The 17,108-nt window shown below is 37.7% G+C and overlaps 1 protein-coding gene across 5 annotated transcripts in view; it reads right to left on the bottom strand.

Moving 5' to 3' along the window:
* The window catches only part of SATB2 (SATB homeobox 2), a 207,973-nt gene that overhangs the window by 71,836 nt on the left and 119,029 nt on the right, over window positions 1-17,108 (bottom strand). For all 5 annotated transcript variants that reach the window (XM_032278758.1, XM_032278756.1, XM_032278754.1 and 2 more), the window contains one exon: window positions 4,981-5,453. In XM_032278758.1, coding sequence (XP_032134649.1) covers window positions 4,981-5,453 — 473 coding nt within the window. The remainder of the gene's footprint in view (window positions 1-4,980; window positions 5,454-17,108) is intronic.

Genomic DNA, 17,108 nt, shown 5'->3' with positions numbered 1-17,108 from the left:
TGCTTTTTATTGAATTTGATAATATATGAATAATAGAAATCATGAACTATTTCTGGAAAATATTCAATTGAGGATATGCTACAATGTTTATTTTTGTTTATTCTAGCTGGCAAGTTATTATATCATCCATAAATGTCTGACTTCACTCAAAAAAGTCTAAACATTTGTAAAACCTATGGTTGGTTTCATGGGGCATAATATACCATATTTTCCATTTAACAATGCTGCTGGTAAAACCAGCTGCCCTGTCCTGCTGTTAGTGACTACAGTACATACAGCAAAAAACAATCTGCCTGCTGACCTCCTGCTTAAGTTCAAACTATGTCATTCTGTCAATACCATCTACCTTGATTAGGTTGGGCTTTATACACAACAGGTTATGATCCCAGAGGGATGAAAAGCTTTCCCAAATTAAAAGCAGAATTTTAAAAGGAAATACTCATACATTCCTATGCAGTTTCCATTTGATATCCTCAAGGCTGGCCCATGAACTCAAGCTCATGTTGATTGAAAGTGAATGTTTCTTTCTGGGTGTAGCCATCTTACAAATTTAATGGCAGGAGGAAAATAATAAAATGTGTTCCATGCTTCAATTAGACCTTTTATAACTTGGCACTTCAAAGATGGCAATGCCAAAGAAAAATCATTAATCCATAAAAATAGACAAAAAGGATTATATGGGAGAAGACAGACCTCCAGGAGTCTAGGGCCTTGGCAAAGTATATCCTCTTACCAATATGGTCTGTCTTTATTTTACCTCATTGTGAGTTTTCTCTCATGCTTCATGCTACTTGGATAAAATGTATACTGTGTTTGCTTCTAAAATCCAAAGTAATACAACCATGCTTTCAATTTTATCCTTAGCCAAAGAAGCTGTATACATAACTAGGCAATAAAACGTGGCTAGACATGAAATGCCTATTCATGCACATGAATGAGAGATGAAATAACACACACACATACACACATACACACAGAGAGAGAGAGAGAGAGAGAAAGAGAGATTGAGAGAGAGAGAAAGAGAGATTGAGAGAGAAAGAACGAGAGAAGGGAGAATTGCAAAATACAGAGCCAAAAGATGGATCCTTCCAATTTTTATTTTGCAGTAGTATGCAACAGACTTACTCAAAAGGATCAGAGCCTTTCATAACTCCAGTCCAGATAACTATGGACACACAAATATTGCCTGAGTACTTTGAATCACAAGAGAAAGTTGAGGAGTGATGTCTGGAACATGTGAGAGTCTGTTAGGACCTCTGAACTCATTCTCAAGTGATGTTAAAAGACTCTTTCAATATTAGAATGTATAAATTAGCTAAGAGTCAAGGGAGCAAGAGATTTCACCTCTCTTGGTCTCCTGCCATACCTGAAATGTCAGCAGCAAACCTCAAACAATCCCACTGTGTTTCTTCCTTGCTCCCAGTCCTGCAGTTTCAGCGCTGCAGAAGACCGTTAGCAAATCACGATTGGTACCATCCCTAGTTCATGCTGTGAGGCCCCAAACTACCTCCTAAATCCTGTGATCTCAAATTGACCCCTATCACATCCAAACTGCCCATCCACTTCTAGCCTCCCTTTCAACATCAAATTTTGGGAAGTGTCATGTACTTAACTTCTTAAGTACATTAGCATCCTCAACAGCTAATCACTCCTTAACTCCTGAATTCTGATTCCTGTCCTCATCACTCCGATGAAATTACACTCTAAACTTTACCAGTCTTCTTCCAACCAACTGCCAAATCTGATGACATGGTTTTAAGCCTCTCTCTCTTAACTTCTTAGCTTTCCACAAGTAGGCAAGTCTTCTTCTGGAAACTCCCCACGCATGTCCTCTATACTCTCACTACTGTGTATGTCCCTATTCTTCCACCTCTACCTGTCCCCATCTCCTGGCATTTCTTCTGTCTCTCTTTCCTAGGGCTGGTGCTGCTGGGCAATAGTGGTGGATTCTCCCCTTCCATATGCTGACTCTACCATTTCCTGTCCCAGGCCCTGTGACACAATTTCTAACCTCTTTCTCTAGCACTGATAACAATCTCTAGTGCCAAACTCCTATTTTCAATGACTGTTGCACATTTTCACTTAAGAAGTCGGCCAGCACTTCAACATCAAAATAACCCTACCTAAAATGGTGGCTTTAAACTTATTCCAACCACTCTTTCCATGTCTTCCTCGATTCTCTTCATAATTATACCTTTATTCTCAGTCATTGGGATTGAAGCTCGGTGTCAGCTCTACTCCTCTCTTTATCCATTCATATACTTTCTGTCAATTTTATTTCCAAAATGTTTCTTCTCTGTACCCTGCCCACCAGTCTAGTTCAAAACCTCCTTACATTTCAGCTGGATACTTGCAGCAGCTTCCTAAATCAAATTCCTACCCTCTTGCTATCAACCCTCTGTAAGATCTAATTCAGATGGTTGAGCACAGCACATTCCTACATAAGACCTTAGATGGTTTCCACTGCCTGTTAAAGTTCAGAGCTCTTGTCACGGCACTCAAGACCTTTTTCAATCTGTGCCCTCCCTTTTACATTTTATTACCTACCTTTCTTATCAACTACCAACTATACTTACAGTTTTTATACTTGCAAATTGATGACAACTCTTTGCAAGAAAATATAACAAATATCTTTACACCAAAATTAGAAGTTTTTCCCATGAAAAGGTAGAATATATATAATGAGAGATAAACCACAACTTGCCACATGAGGCCAGTAGGAAATCCCAACCATTAACAAAAACTCATTTTTCAATGTCTCATTAATCATAGGACAATTTGAAAACTAATAAAAATTGAAGTTGCCTACATAACAGAAATACATTTCAATTCAACCAGAGACCCAACACACTTTTAAATAAAGAGAGGAAAAAAGTATTGACTGACTTAAAAACACTGTCTATTTAACTCATGTAGCATTGCTTAAAGAGTATCCACAAAATTCGTACCTCAATGCTTTCTTGCAAAAGAAGTGGAAACCAAAAGTACGCAGACTCTCTTTAACAATGAACCACTGATAAACAAAAAATATTTATAACCGGTATAAGATTTCATTTAGGTGCATTCTTTGAGCGTTAACTTGCATTAGGAAATCCAGCTTACCAATGTTTATCAGATTTCTTTCCGGTGAGAGTTTTCACTTAACTTTTTTTTTTTGAGATGGAGTCTTGCTCTGTAGCCTACCCTGGAATGTAGTGGCACAATCTAGGCTCACTGCAACCTCCACCTCCTGGGGTCAAGTGATTCTCCCCTGCTTCACCCTGCTGAGTAGCTAAGACTACAGGTATGCACAACCTTGCCCAGCTAATTGTTTTGTTTTGTTTCAGTAGAGATGGGGTTTTACCATGTTGGCCACGCTGGTCTTGAACTCCTGACCTCAAGTGATATGCCTATCTCAGCCTCCCAAAGTGCTGGGACTACAGACATGAGCCACCATGCCCAGCCTCTTAACTTTTGAAATAATCATTAAATTTGGAAACATTCCTGCATCTTCCAAACTATTGGAGTTTCAATCCAGCATGCTTTCTTATATTTGTAAGGTCCATCTATAGTGTGTGTTATCATGTATCTGTGAACAGATATCAGATAATGAAGGCATTCCTACATTCTGTACATTCACAGGGTTTTTCTGAGAAATGAGTTGTTTTATGTCTTCAAATTATTCCTGCATTTTTTAACTCAACATTTTTCCTATGAATTTCTTTAGCTTAAAATAATACCCTTCTTCTTCTTCATCTTTGGCTCCTGTACTTTATTTATCCTTCAAGGTCTAATCCCTTGACAACCTAATACTCTAGTGTGTTGTTTACATAAGTGCTTGCCCATTATCTTTTTCGTCTTTGCATCTGCACAGAGCTTAGCTTCCTGCCTTGCATTTACCAGGGTGCTGAAACTTTAACCTACTGTTTTCTTGAAGGCTTACCATATTCATTCTCCTGGAAGTATTCCTCACCTCCAGCTCGCCGTGAACCTCCACCGCAATCATTGCTTATACTCTCCCACATTACTCATCACACTTCACATTTTACTCTAGTTATCTGGTTACACGGTTTTCACCACCAGATCACCAGCTCCCTGAGGTTATGCACATTTGCTTTGTTCTTACTCATATAAGGGCTAGGTAAGTGTTTCTCAACATGTGGCCCCAGACCAGTGCCATCAGCATCACCTGGGGTTTTGTTAGGAATATTAATTTCTGAATCCAACCTCAGACTTACTCAATAAGAAACTATGGGACAAGGCCCAGCACTCCGTGTTTTCATAGCTCTCCAGGTGATTCTGATGCATACTCCAGTTTAAGAACTACTGGAGGAAAACAATGTCTTACATATAAGCACCCTCAATAAAAAAAGACATACATGAATTAACTGTTTACGTTTTCAATACTTAATGTTATATTAGCATATAATTCTCTCAAACATTAAAAATAAAAGTAAGCTATCCATTATCATTTTATCAATATCTCAAATCTAACTTGTATGTTTTGAAGGATTTTTATAGATTTTTAAATAAAACTTTACTTATATAATTATAAAATATAATTTTATTTATATTATAAAGTTCAAAACCAAGGGAAAAAAATAGATTGTCTGAGTATGCATAGTTTTATAACTTGTTTTAAAAGGAAACCAGCAAGAGAGTGATAATCACAAAATTCAAGATCAGAGTTACATCTGGGAACAATAAATGGAGAGGATGAGAGAGTACATACCCAAGCCATTAGTAACATTTGGGGTCCTGAGCTGCATGTTGGATTCGAAGATGTCTATTACATTATTAAAATTAATCAGTTAGTTAATTAATTAATCAGGTCATGCATGGATCAATGGTGATAGCGTTTCATGAACTAAGGATTATTAATTAATCTAATTATATGTGCTGAGATCCATAAAACTTTTTAAAGAGATAAAAATAATTATGACCTATCTCAATTCTGTCCCTGGTATTATTGTTAATTACAGCGTTCAATGCTAATTGTACCTGTGTGCGGTTGAATGCCACTCTTGCAAAGACAGCTTGGGACACACTGGCCCTCTTCAGCTCATCTCTGACTTGCTGGTAGATATCTGGAGAGACTTCCACGGAAGAGTTAGTTGGCTCTGGTTTAACTGCTCTGGGGATGGGTGGATGGTTCAGGAACTGCTGGTTGATGGCTTGAGGATGCTGGTGAGCCAGAAGCCGGCTAACGGCAATCTGTTGGTTTATCAGATGGGCCATGGCTATTTGTTGCCTTACAAGTTGTGGACTGAGCTGGGGAGAAAGAAGACCAGGGCTCATGATGGGCTGTAATGCGGGCACTTGGTTTCTGATTGGAGTACTGTGATGGATTTGGCTGTGAGGAGACTGTTCGTTGGTTTTCCCCAGGGATGCCAGCTGGTTCATATTTGGTAAATGCATTGGACGCTGGCCCAGAACACAATAGTCTGAAAGGTTTTCTCGTTCCACTCTTTCCACTGTTAAGAGATAACAATGATAATTCATCATTATTTTCATTGGTACAATGTATTGCTAATATGTGTAGAACTGAATTATCATACTTTTGGTATGTTAATAACATAAACATTTTTTCATACAATGATGGAAGTTCCAGGATAAAAGTGATATCTTTTTCCTGCAAAGTGTTACAATAGATTTTTTTCATGGAACACATGACAGTAAAAGTATTTGTGACTTCAATTTGTTAAAATTCTTAAAAATAAGTATTTCATTAAATAGCCAAGACAGAAACCAATGACTGTTCTAAATCCTCCTGGATCCCCAAGCTCTATCATCCCCGCCAATCACCCTTTGATATAGAAGCACTAGCTGTTCTTAGCTTCTGTAGCATGCAATTAATAGTTATCAGGAAATGACAAGGACAACATCTCCTGCCAAATTAAGTGCTACCTTCTAGTAAAAATCTCACATAAATATTGTTATACAACTATGGAAATGTTCTTTAAAAAATGTCTACCACATCGTATATCCATTTATTGATTCATTTGCTTTTTGATAGAAATGTTTCTATAAGAAACTGATATTTTAAACATTGTGATATGCACTCAGATAAGAAAAAAAATCACAAAATTAATAATATCACCTCAACTTGCCATTAAATGAAGTTCTCCCCCTCTCCAGGTTATCTGCTTTATTACATTACATTGCACTTTAATAAAGATTTCAAGAATAAACTTGAAAGGTAGAAGAAAGTATCATACATGTAAAAGCATAAGGCAAGTATTTTTCTTTCCCTAAGATAATGTCTCAGGAAAGACAGAGTCACCTCATAGCCAAATCCTTAACCAAGTCTCTATATTACTCTATCATGAAAAACAAAGCTTGGTTTAGAGAAAAGAAATAGGGTTGAAAGAATCCCATCATTATTAGTTTTAAATGCTTATAGGTATAATATAATTTAACAAGATATCCTTTTGAAAGCAAAAATTCCACATACATTTTGCAATTATTTCTTATAATTGCAAATGCTGGATATGATTATGCAAAAGTACATTAAAGATAACTTTAAGAAGCTAGAGATCAAACATATTCACCTATAGAACAGATTAAAAAAAACTGTCCCCCTATTATGCAAAGAGCACATGTGGTTTGGCATATAGTTAACAGTGACAGAATCACGTTTTTACCAAAAAACACTGAGTCTCAAAAAATTTAGGCAGAAATGATGTGTGCTGGACAACTGCGTGAGATGACTCAAAACAGGGGAGTTGGTGATGACAGACACTGGTGCCAAGCCACATGTGAAGCATCTGAATAAAATCAATGAACTGTAAGGGTGAAAAAAAGTAATATTTCTAAATTAATATTTTATGTAATATGTGATTTTAAAAATGTATGTGTGGAAGTAAATGAATACATTAAAATGTGGGTAGACATTTAACTATTTTATATCCATGTCTACAAGTTTTATGCATGCAAAGTATCTCATTGAGAAAACACATTAACAGCCAAGTCTTGGTATCACCTTATATTTAGACATGTACAGTGCTTTTTCCTGCTTTTTTTAAAAAAACTGAGTTCAGCCAGGGACGGTTGAACTCACACCTGTAATCCCAGCATTTTAGGACATTGAGGCAGGTGGATCACCTGAAGTCAGGAGTTTGAAGCCAGTCTGGCCAACACAGCAAAACCCCATCTCTACTAAAAGTACAAAAATTATCCAGGCATGATAGCATGCACCTGTAATCCCAGATATTTGGGAGGCTGAGTCAGGAGAATCACTTGTTGCAGGGAGTGGAGATCGCACCACTGCACTCCAGCCTGGGTGACAGAGTGAGACTCCATCTCAAAAAAAAAAAAAAAAACCTGAATTCTGCTTAACATTCCTAAAATCTCCCAAATAAGTCAAAAGTTTACTTCAACTTATGTTAGGGCTCAATTTCTAACTTAATCCTTACAATGTTTGTTTGTTTTTGAGACGGAGTTTCAGTCTTGTTGCCCAGGCTCTTGTTGCCCATTTGTAGTGCAATGGCTCCATCTCAGCTCACTGCAGTCTCCACCTCCCAGATTCAAGTGGTACTCCTGTCTCAGCCTCCCAAGTCACTGGGATTACTGACATGTGTCACCACACCCAGCTAATATTTTTGTATTTTTAGTAGAGACAGGGTTTCACCATGTTGGCCAGGTTGTCTTGAACTCCTGGCCTCAGGTGATCCGCCCGCCTTGGCTTCCCAAAGTGCTGGGAATACAGGCATGAGCCACTGCACCCAGCCTAACCCTTACAATGTAATTTATTTGTTTTACATGTCACCTTTCCTTCATAAGATTCAAGCTAATTTTTTTTACTCATCTTCTAAACGTAAACCTTTTCAATTATTGTATTAATTAAACTTTAAAGTACATAGTCTGAAAACCAAACCAAGCAAATGGAGCTATCAGATAACATAATCTAACAGTTTCCATAGAACAAGAATTACCATCATAATTTCCTCACTGAAAAGAAAAAGGTAAAGAGACCATGAACTGCTTCCAAAGTAAAATCTTATAGACAAATGTTTGGTTTCAGTTAAATACTTGATTCACTTTTGCTTGTTTATTTGCTTTTAATTCAGTCAAAGTAAAGATAAATTCAGATATTAAATTATGTTTTCAGGTACTTAGTAAGCAAATAATCTATTTCATTTTTTTTGTGGGGGGAGGGGTTTGAGACTGAGTCTCACTCTGTCACCCAAGATGGCGTACAGTGGTATGATCTCCGCTCACTGCAACCTCTGTCTCCCGGGTTCAAGTAATTCTCATACTTCAGCCTACTTAGTAACTGGGATCACAGGCGTGCGCCACCACCATACCCAACTGATTTTTGTATTTTTAACAGAGATAGGATTTCACCCAAGTTGACCAGGCTAGTCTCAAACTCCTGACCTCAGGTGATCCAACCACGTTGGCTTCCCTAAGTGCTGGGATTATAGGCGTAAGCCACTGTGCCCAGCCATCTATTTCATTTTCTACCTAAAAAACATAGAATCATCCTCCTCTAGAATGCATTCTTTGAAAAAAATGTTAATTTTCAAAAATGCAGGTATTTTCATTTTTCAACAATTTAATTACACTTGAGTGAGTTTAGTTTCTTGAGATATATCTAAATCACATAATTAAAAAACATTTCATTCCTAGATCTAGTCAAAATCATGTACACAATTAAGCAGAAACATCAGAGCTCCCTGAAACCTATACAAATTGGTGCAATAAGAGTCTGAATAATGTCAGTCCCTATTCTTTTAGGTTATATATAATCATTCTATCCTTTTGAGCATCCAGGTAGATCCTTCTAAATTCTTATAGTTAAGAAGAGTAACTATGGAAGTATCCTATAGAGAAATAGCAACATACTACATCCATAGTAACACCATGAAGTACTAACTACTTAGTAAACATTAATGAAGAAACTGCAAATGCAAATACCTACCTGTTCAAGTAGATAACAGCCAGAAAAGCCAGCTACAGAAGAGCTAGGTGAAGGAAAGTCTATCCATTTCAATGGTAGCAATCACTATCTTACCTCAGCCAGTTTCTGTCTAATTTTTGTTTGTTTGTTTTGAGATGCAGTCTCGCTCTGTCACCCAAGCGATTCTCCTGCCTCAGCCCACCAAGTAGTCGGGTCTACAGGCGCGCACCAACTTGCCCAGCTAATTTTTGTATTTTTAGTGAAGACGGAGTGTTACCATGTTGATCTCTTGACCTCCTGATCCGCCTGCCTCAGCATCTTACAGTGCTGATATTACAGGCATGAGTCACTGCATCCGGCCTGTGGCTTTCTTATATTGCCGTTTCTTTAGTTTTTTTTTTTTTTTTTTTTTTTTTTTGAGACAGAGTCTCCCTCTGTTGCCAGGCTGGAGTGAAGTGACTTGATCTCAGCTCACTGCAACCTCCACCTCCCGGGTTCAAGAGACTCTCCTGCCTCCGCCTCCTGAGTAGCTGGGACTACGGGTGCACGCCACCATGCCCAGCTAATTTTTTTGTATTTTTAGTAGAGACAGGGTTTCACCATGTTGGCCAGGATGGTCTCCATCTCTTGACCTCGTGATCTACCCTCCTCAGCCTCCCAAAGTGCTGGGATTACAGACATGAGCCACTGTGCCTGGCACAATTAGATTTTTTTTTTCAAGAAAACAAAAAGTCTGGATTTTACATGGTATCTCCTAATTTTTAAGTATTAGCAACTAATTCCACTTCAGAATACAATAAAAGCCAAACAAAACATTTCTAAAAACTAGATCTGCCCATGGCTGCCAGTTTTAAAATTCTGCCTATGAGACCAGTCACCCTTTATGTTTTTCATTCCCTAACAGCTCTACCAATAAAAGCCAAGTTCTTTACTCCCAAGAAAAAAAAAATTATCATTCCAACTTTAAGAATGCTTAAGGATCAAATGCTCATCAAAAGGTTGCATCTCCAATGACCGAGACAGAACACAATTTCAAAAACCATTTACATAGGTTTTGCCTTTTTTTTTTTTTTTTTTAGACAGAGTCTCACTACATTATCCAGGATGGAGTGCAGTAATGTGATCTCATCTCACTGCAACCTCTGCCTCCTGGGTTCAAGTGATTTTCATGCCTCAGCCTCCTGAGTAGTTGGGGTTACAAGCATGTGCCACTGTGCCCAGCTAATTTTTGTATTTTTAGTGGAGATGAAGGTTTCACCATGTTGGCCAGGCTAGTCTCAAACTTCTGACCTCAAGTGATCCACTCGCCTCAGCCTCCTGAAGTGCTGGGATTACAGGCATGAGCCACTGTGTCTGGCTAACTTTGCCTAAATTGAGAACATTTTAATTTAGTTCTTACTGCCACTCTCATAAAAATAATATCAGAATAATGTTTTAAGCCTCTTAAGTCACAGCAAGTGAAGTACAGATGCTTAAAAAAGAGGGTGCATCAGGATGTGCCAGGCTGCAGTGGGAAATTGAGCCTGAGCTTTATTTTTCTCCTTCTTTCCTCCCTCTCTCCCTTCCTACCTTCCTTCTTGTCTCTCTCCTTCTCTTCTTTCCTTTCCTCTCTCCCTTCCTTTACCTTCTTTCTTTTAAATTAATTTGAAAGGAGGCACAACGTCTGAAACACAGACCTAAGAGCAGTGCCTGGTTTTGTGTTCTTGCTTTTTCATGGTGTAATGGAAAGCATCATATTAAGTCTGTCTTAAACTAAACAAGACCAAAAAGAACACCTTGGCCCTAAGGGTCATCTTACCTTTGCAGTATTTAGCAGATCAGAAATCCTGGAAAAAGGCCAGGCACAGTGGCTCACGCCTGTAATCCCAGTACTTTGGGAGGCTGAGGCAGGCAGACCACAAGGTCAGGAGTTCAAGACCAGTCTGGCCAACAGGGTAAAACCCCGCCTCTACTAAAAATATAAAAACTAGCTGGGCATGGTGGAGGGCACCTGTAATCCCAGCTCCTAGGGAGGCTGAGGCAGGAGAATCGCTTGAACCAAGGAGGTGGAGGTTGCAATGAGCCGAGACCATGCCATTGCACTGCAGCCTGGGTGACAGAGCAAGACTAAGACTCCATGTCAAAAAAAAAAGAAAAAGAAATCCTGGAAAAAATGAAGGATAAAAGGCAGTGCTGTCTCTGACGGTGAAAGCAATGTTCACATTCACTATAGAAAATATTCTGATAAAGGCAACATGCTTACTTATTAAAGAAAGAGTAAAAACAACTGCTGTCTGGGCGTGGTGGCTCATGCCTGTAATCCCATCACTTTGGAAGGCCGAGGAGGGCGGATCACTTGAGGTCAGGAGCTCAAGACCAGCCTGGCCAACGTGGTGAAACCTGGTCTCTACTAAAAACACAAAAATTAGCCAGGTGTAGTGGGTCACGCCTGTAATCCCAGCTACTTAGGTGGCTGAGGCAGGAGAATCACTTGAATCTGAGAGGCAGAGGTTGCAATGAGTTGAGATTTTGCCACTGCACTGCAGCCTGGGTGACAGAGCAAGACTGCTTCAAAACTAACTAACTAACTAAACAAACAAACAAAAACCTCACAACTGCCCCAGGGCTCTGAATAAGAGCTGAAATTTAATTCACAGTGAACTTGATTCTACTGTGGCTGAAGCTGTGAAGGTAAGTACTGGAGAGGGAATTGCCTCTAGCTTCTAATATGAGTCCCCAAACAGGACACAGTTTAAGGAACCGTCAAGGCAAAGGGGGCTCAAATGCTTCTATGTTCAGTAGCTGTGAGACTTCTGGGAGCTATTCTAACGTCTGGGGAAGGGTACCAGTCCAGGGGACTTCCAGACAAACAGTTCAGATCTGGAGTCTGCTCAGGTCTCTGGGAAACTCTGAGTTCTAAGAGGATCTTACACATTCCTTCAAGATTCCTGGGACTGAGTGAAAACTGCAAGAAATGGCCAACCATTATCTAACCACCCTCTAAGCTTCCGGGATTCCATTTAACTCTAAAGTAGGTAGGGCCTTTGTAGCCCTGTATCAGAATTTCAGAAACTCCTATAACCTCAGCAAGTTCACAGCAATGATGCTCTAACCAAGAGCACCATGACCATTAGCTATTCAGATGCTCACAACTGCTGCCTGTGACTAGTTGTTCATAGATGAAAAAGTTACCCTCCTCCCTTGGGAATTTACCTGCATAACAATTAAAACATATTTGGTCCAAAAATCTTGTTTTATTTAACACACCTTTTATGGTACATCTAGGAAGCCAAGTATTTGTTTTAAATATTATAAATCCCTGACATATATTTATACATTTTAGGTTACAAGAACATTTTCAATACTCAAAAAATAAAATAATACACACACATGTACAAAACTGAAATTTCAAAGGCCTGGGTTGTAACTAGATGAGTGATCTGGGGATTTTCTGTAAAATGGAGAGGATTACCTGTAATGTGGTCTTACAGTAACCTTCTAGGTTACTTACCTGAGAGCATCTTTAAAAGTACTGTTTTAAAACAATTCTCTTTCTCAGAATACTTGTTTCTGCTCTTTACTCTTCAGCAGGAATTTAAGACTGCCCTTAGACATCTCTGTGAAACTCCCCATTACAAGAAAAATAGTTGTTTATACAGTGGCAATAGCAGTAGTAATTACAGTATTGCTCTTGCAAGTTTATCAACACTGCTAAAAGGATAGATAATATTTCTAGAGCTAAGATTCTAGTATTTTCATGCAAACCTTAACACAGTTGCTTTTGTGAAATAGCCCCTGGGGTTTGTCCATAGTTATAATGGGTAGAAAGCAATTAATTGGGTAAAAGGCTTTGCACTGAGAAATTTCCAGAATCTCAGACCTATGGATTTTTCTTTAAGCCATTAAGATGCTTATGCAAATGAAAATGGATTAGCATGAATGAGTGCTAATGGATTCCTTAATAAGATAACACTCTAGTATTCCCCAGAACCTCTCCTAGAAACCCTGGGTAGAAGAACATAAGCCAAAAAAAAAAAAAAAAAAAGAAAGAAAAGATGGCAGAATTTCTCTATGACTCCTTCAACCTCGGAAAGTAATTCTACAAATGGAAGTGATTCTACAAATGTAAAAAAGGACATAGGCTTGCTTTTGGCACTCTTAGTAAAAAAAAAAACTGCCAATCAAATCAACAATTTCAAACTGGTACTCAAACATTGGCACAGAAAAAAGATACTCGAGCATATGAATACCTTAAATTTACAAACCTCTTCTCCAGGTTCCCTGCTCCCCCACCTCATGCTCTAAAACTTTGGAGACCAATTTTAAAGATAATGATCTTGTCTAATACCAGGGAAATTTAAAAATGTGTTCTAGGTCAAATAACTGTCCAAATGCAGATAAATATTTAGAAATATTCAAAAATGATTATGGCTGCTGGCTCTGGCCTCATAATAAGAAATAATAAACCACATGGCCAATGAAAACTAGCTTTTTCCTTTTTCTGTGCATAGCTCAAAGTCAAATTCTAGGGCCTAAATGTTTCACAGTACTTTTTAATGGATTTCCTTAGAAAAAATATATTTATTATCAGTGTAAGAATTTTTATATTTTTACTGCTAACATACCTTTTTCAAACTGTATTGATGTCTCAGGTAACACCAAGCCCTACCATGTATACAGTGGTTAAAGCACTGAGCTAAATCCTTTACACAACATTATTGTTTAACTCTCACAACAATTCTATGACTTGGTTATTAAGATGCCCACTTTATTAAAGAAGCCAAAGCTCAGTGGGCTTCTTTAATGTCATTATTTGACTTTAATGTCATAATAGTTTGATGTTACAAACCTGTTAAAGGAAGACTGAATTCAAACCTATGTCCTCAGCACCCTGCAGCCTGTATTCCGCTGCTTAAGGTAAACCATCCAGTTTGGCGCATGTGGTTATTAATAGTTTCAGGGTTTGGGTCAGGAGCAATCAACTTTCTTACTGATAAGTTTCACTTTGTATTTGCATGTGTGTGTGCACAAGCGCACACGGCACACATATGTGACATGTAGGATGGATGAGTCATTAAGAGCTCAACCTGAGCCTCTACTGTATGCTTTGTGTAACACAGACTGAAAAGACTGTCAATTTTAAAAGTGATAAAATCACTGATTCCTCAACAGTTGAATCCGCTAATCACTTAAATAGAATTATTTACATTAAAATTCATATAATAAACATTACAAACATTTATTTATCAATTATTATGTGCCAGGAATGAGGGCAGCCCCTAGAGATACAGTACTGAATAATCTTAACTTTAAAAAACTCCATCAATATATTTGCTTCAGACAATTTAACTGTCTGCTACACATAGATGGGCCCATAACATCTGCCTATGATTTAAAGTGCATTTCTATTGGATGATAAAAGATAGCCCCTGTAACTTCATGTTTTGTCAATTTATTAACAATTCATTCTAGTCATCTGTAAGGTATATATATGTGTCTTATCTATATGTCTTACACTAGATATGTAGTGATTATATTTATTTTTATAAATCCCCTCCCTTTATCTCATTTTTCTTGAGGCCAAGCTTTTGTCCCAAAATGAGTGTCATCAGCATGGATTCCACCTGACTGATGAAAGACATGAATCACTCAACAGAGAGCTTTTGCAAGTACCCTATAAATTCTGTAAATGGAAAGTATTTCTTTGAAACAAGTAAACAACAAGAAATGAAATGGGGTATGCACACTCATGTAACATGATAACCTTGAGAATCTTGGGCAATCACAAATTCATATATAATTGAACTATGTGAAATCGGTGATATGTAACAATTTTGACCTATAAAAATGGCAACTCTATATGCTTCCACCTGATACTTATTTTTTCTCCTTTCACTAATCTGGGCTACACATTAATTCTCAATAAACTCATTGTCCACCGAAAGTCTTTCATTGGGTTAACTTCTTTTTAAAAGGTAAACATAATACTAATTTTCCCCAACAAACCAGAATTGCAACCCATCTGCCAACACTGAGTAAGCCCAATCACTCTGGTTTATTCTCTCCTAGATAATAACTGAAGGTGTTAGGTCAATTTATCATACAAAAAAAAAAAAAATTCTGTTAATACAAACATGGGCATGATTGCAGTGGCCAAAGCTAATATGTTATAGCTCTCAGGTATAAATCCCATACCATTAAAACAAACAAAACTACTACCAGAAGAGTTCACTGAATATAATTTTTAAAAATTATTAGGAGCTTGAAAGAGCGGAAGAGTAAAAGAAAAAAGAAAAAAAAACTAGCTACCAAACCCAAAGATTTTCTTTTTCTTTAAATTTGTTCAAGAGAATTTGTCTCTGGGTTGAGAACTTGCTTGCAAAGTCACTTGCCTAGAGCAAGATATTCAGAGCCAACTTGTTAACTCCTAATAAAACAGCCCATAAGCAAAGTCTACCAGCCGGCATTGCGATAATACCAGATGACTGGTTTTCTTAGGTGTATTTTCCCCTTATTATCAACTTCCTTTTTCCATCATATTAACCTCCACAGAAACATATATATCCACCATGAAGTAACTCAAATGTGGACACCTCTTGTTTCTTTGGCAATAAAAGCTCCTAGGACCCATTGTGTTCCATGGAAAAAGTGAGCATTATCCGCCTTTCCTAGTCTACACCCTCTGCACCAGAACACTATTGTCCCTTTTGGTTTCAAACAATGCGTTATCACAGTTTGACATCACTGATCATTTCAAGTATTCCTATAACGTTCTATATAGGTTATAGCTGCTTATATCTAATCATATCTTTTTTTTTAATCTAAAACTATAATTTCTAAGGTGAATTCAGCACATGATAGTAAAAAAAAAAATCATATTGTTGAAACTTAACATTACTGCTTAGGAAAATTCTGCCTTTGCCAGTTGGAATTCCATGTGTATTAATCCTTTAATTCAACCTACCGAAGAAAAGTTAATCAAGGAAACAATCAATTCATGATTCATTCTTTTCCTCTGACCAGTCTCTGTGATTTTCATAGGACTTGAATGTTTTTAGGACATTATATTAAGGAAAATACTCAATAAACTAGCTAAGAAAACCTCAAAGGTATTTATCTTAGGCTACACAAATGGTCTCTAATTTGTACTTTATAAAGGTATTACTGTCCCATTCAACTGAATTGACTATTGTTAAGTCTTTAGCTCAATAACTAGTAGAAAAATAGAATGATTCTAACCAATTACTAATTTTCTAAGGACATTTGCAATATGAATTAAACAAGCAAAGATTTTCTTTCTTTTTCTCTCAATTGAAAGATCAGGTAGCAAATATGATTAGTGCCCCATATGATATGTGTAAAAATAAAACCGCTCTGAGTGCATATATTCAAATAAGTTCATGTATATTACATCCAATTCTATTAATATTTACTAAGTATTTACAGTGTTTAAGGGCCCATGCTCTCAGGACTCTGAGGAGGACAGAAAATGGATATGTTCTCGTGTTCCCCAAACCTCCACCTCTGAGGAGCTTTTGGTCCAGAAGGGGGATGAGTCAAAAATCAAAATTACCAAGGTACATACAATTTAGAAAGGTGATAGCCTGAAAGGCCCAATGTTAGAACTCATAGTCCAATTTGTATTCTAGGTGATTATAGATTCATCTCCATTCCCTTGGGAGTTCAGGATTCCAAGATCAAATAATCTCAAATAATCAGTCAGACAAATAGTTAAATAACTGTCTCCCATTAGGCAATGTGATTGTAGTCCTAGCATCTTACATAGCATTTACAGTTAAGTACGATGCACCTTAGGAGCTAAAGTGCTTTTCAGCTTTGAACTTTGTAATCGACTGAGGAAAATCAGGTAATAAATAATCTTTAACCTATCAAGAAACCAAGAGAGTTCTCTCATTTTAACCTGCTGGTCTCCCAGTAGAAGAGAACATCCCCATAATCATCCTATTTTAAATAAGCTGGGCATTTCGTGGCCTACACACAAAAACTCTCATTTCACACTTCTGTAGATTCATTGTCAACCACCATCACATCTACCTTCATTTTTGAGTTTTTCATTTTGTTTCTGGACAGGTCAAATGGAAATTTGAAGCCAGGAGTAATCTAAAGCACACTATCTCCTTGTTCCCCAGACATGGTCTGTCCAGAATCTATTTCAGGTGTTCTCACCACCAAGCCCCATCCTAATCATTCTCTCCTTCACTGCTAGAAGGTCATGCCAGCCCAGCCC

The sequence above is a fragment of the Sapajus apella genome, unplaced genomic scaffold (assembly GCF_009761245.1).
Source record: "Sapajus apella isolate SASKATOON/1434 unplaced genomic scaffold, GSC_monkey_1.0 scaffold10, whole genome shotgun sequence".
Classification (NCBI taxonomy): domain Eukaryota; kingdom Metazoa; phylum Chordata; class Mammalia; order Primates; family Cebidae; genus Sapajus; species Sapajus apella.
The sequence above is the reverse complement of the archived record's forward strand: the minus strand, read 5'-3'. Positions and strand labels throughout refer to the sequence as shown.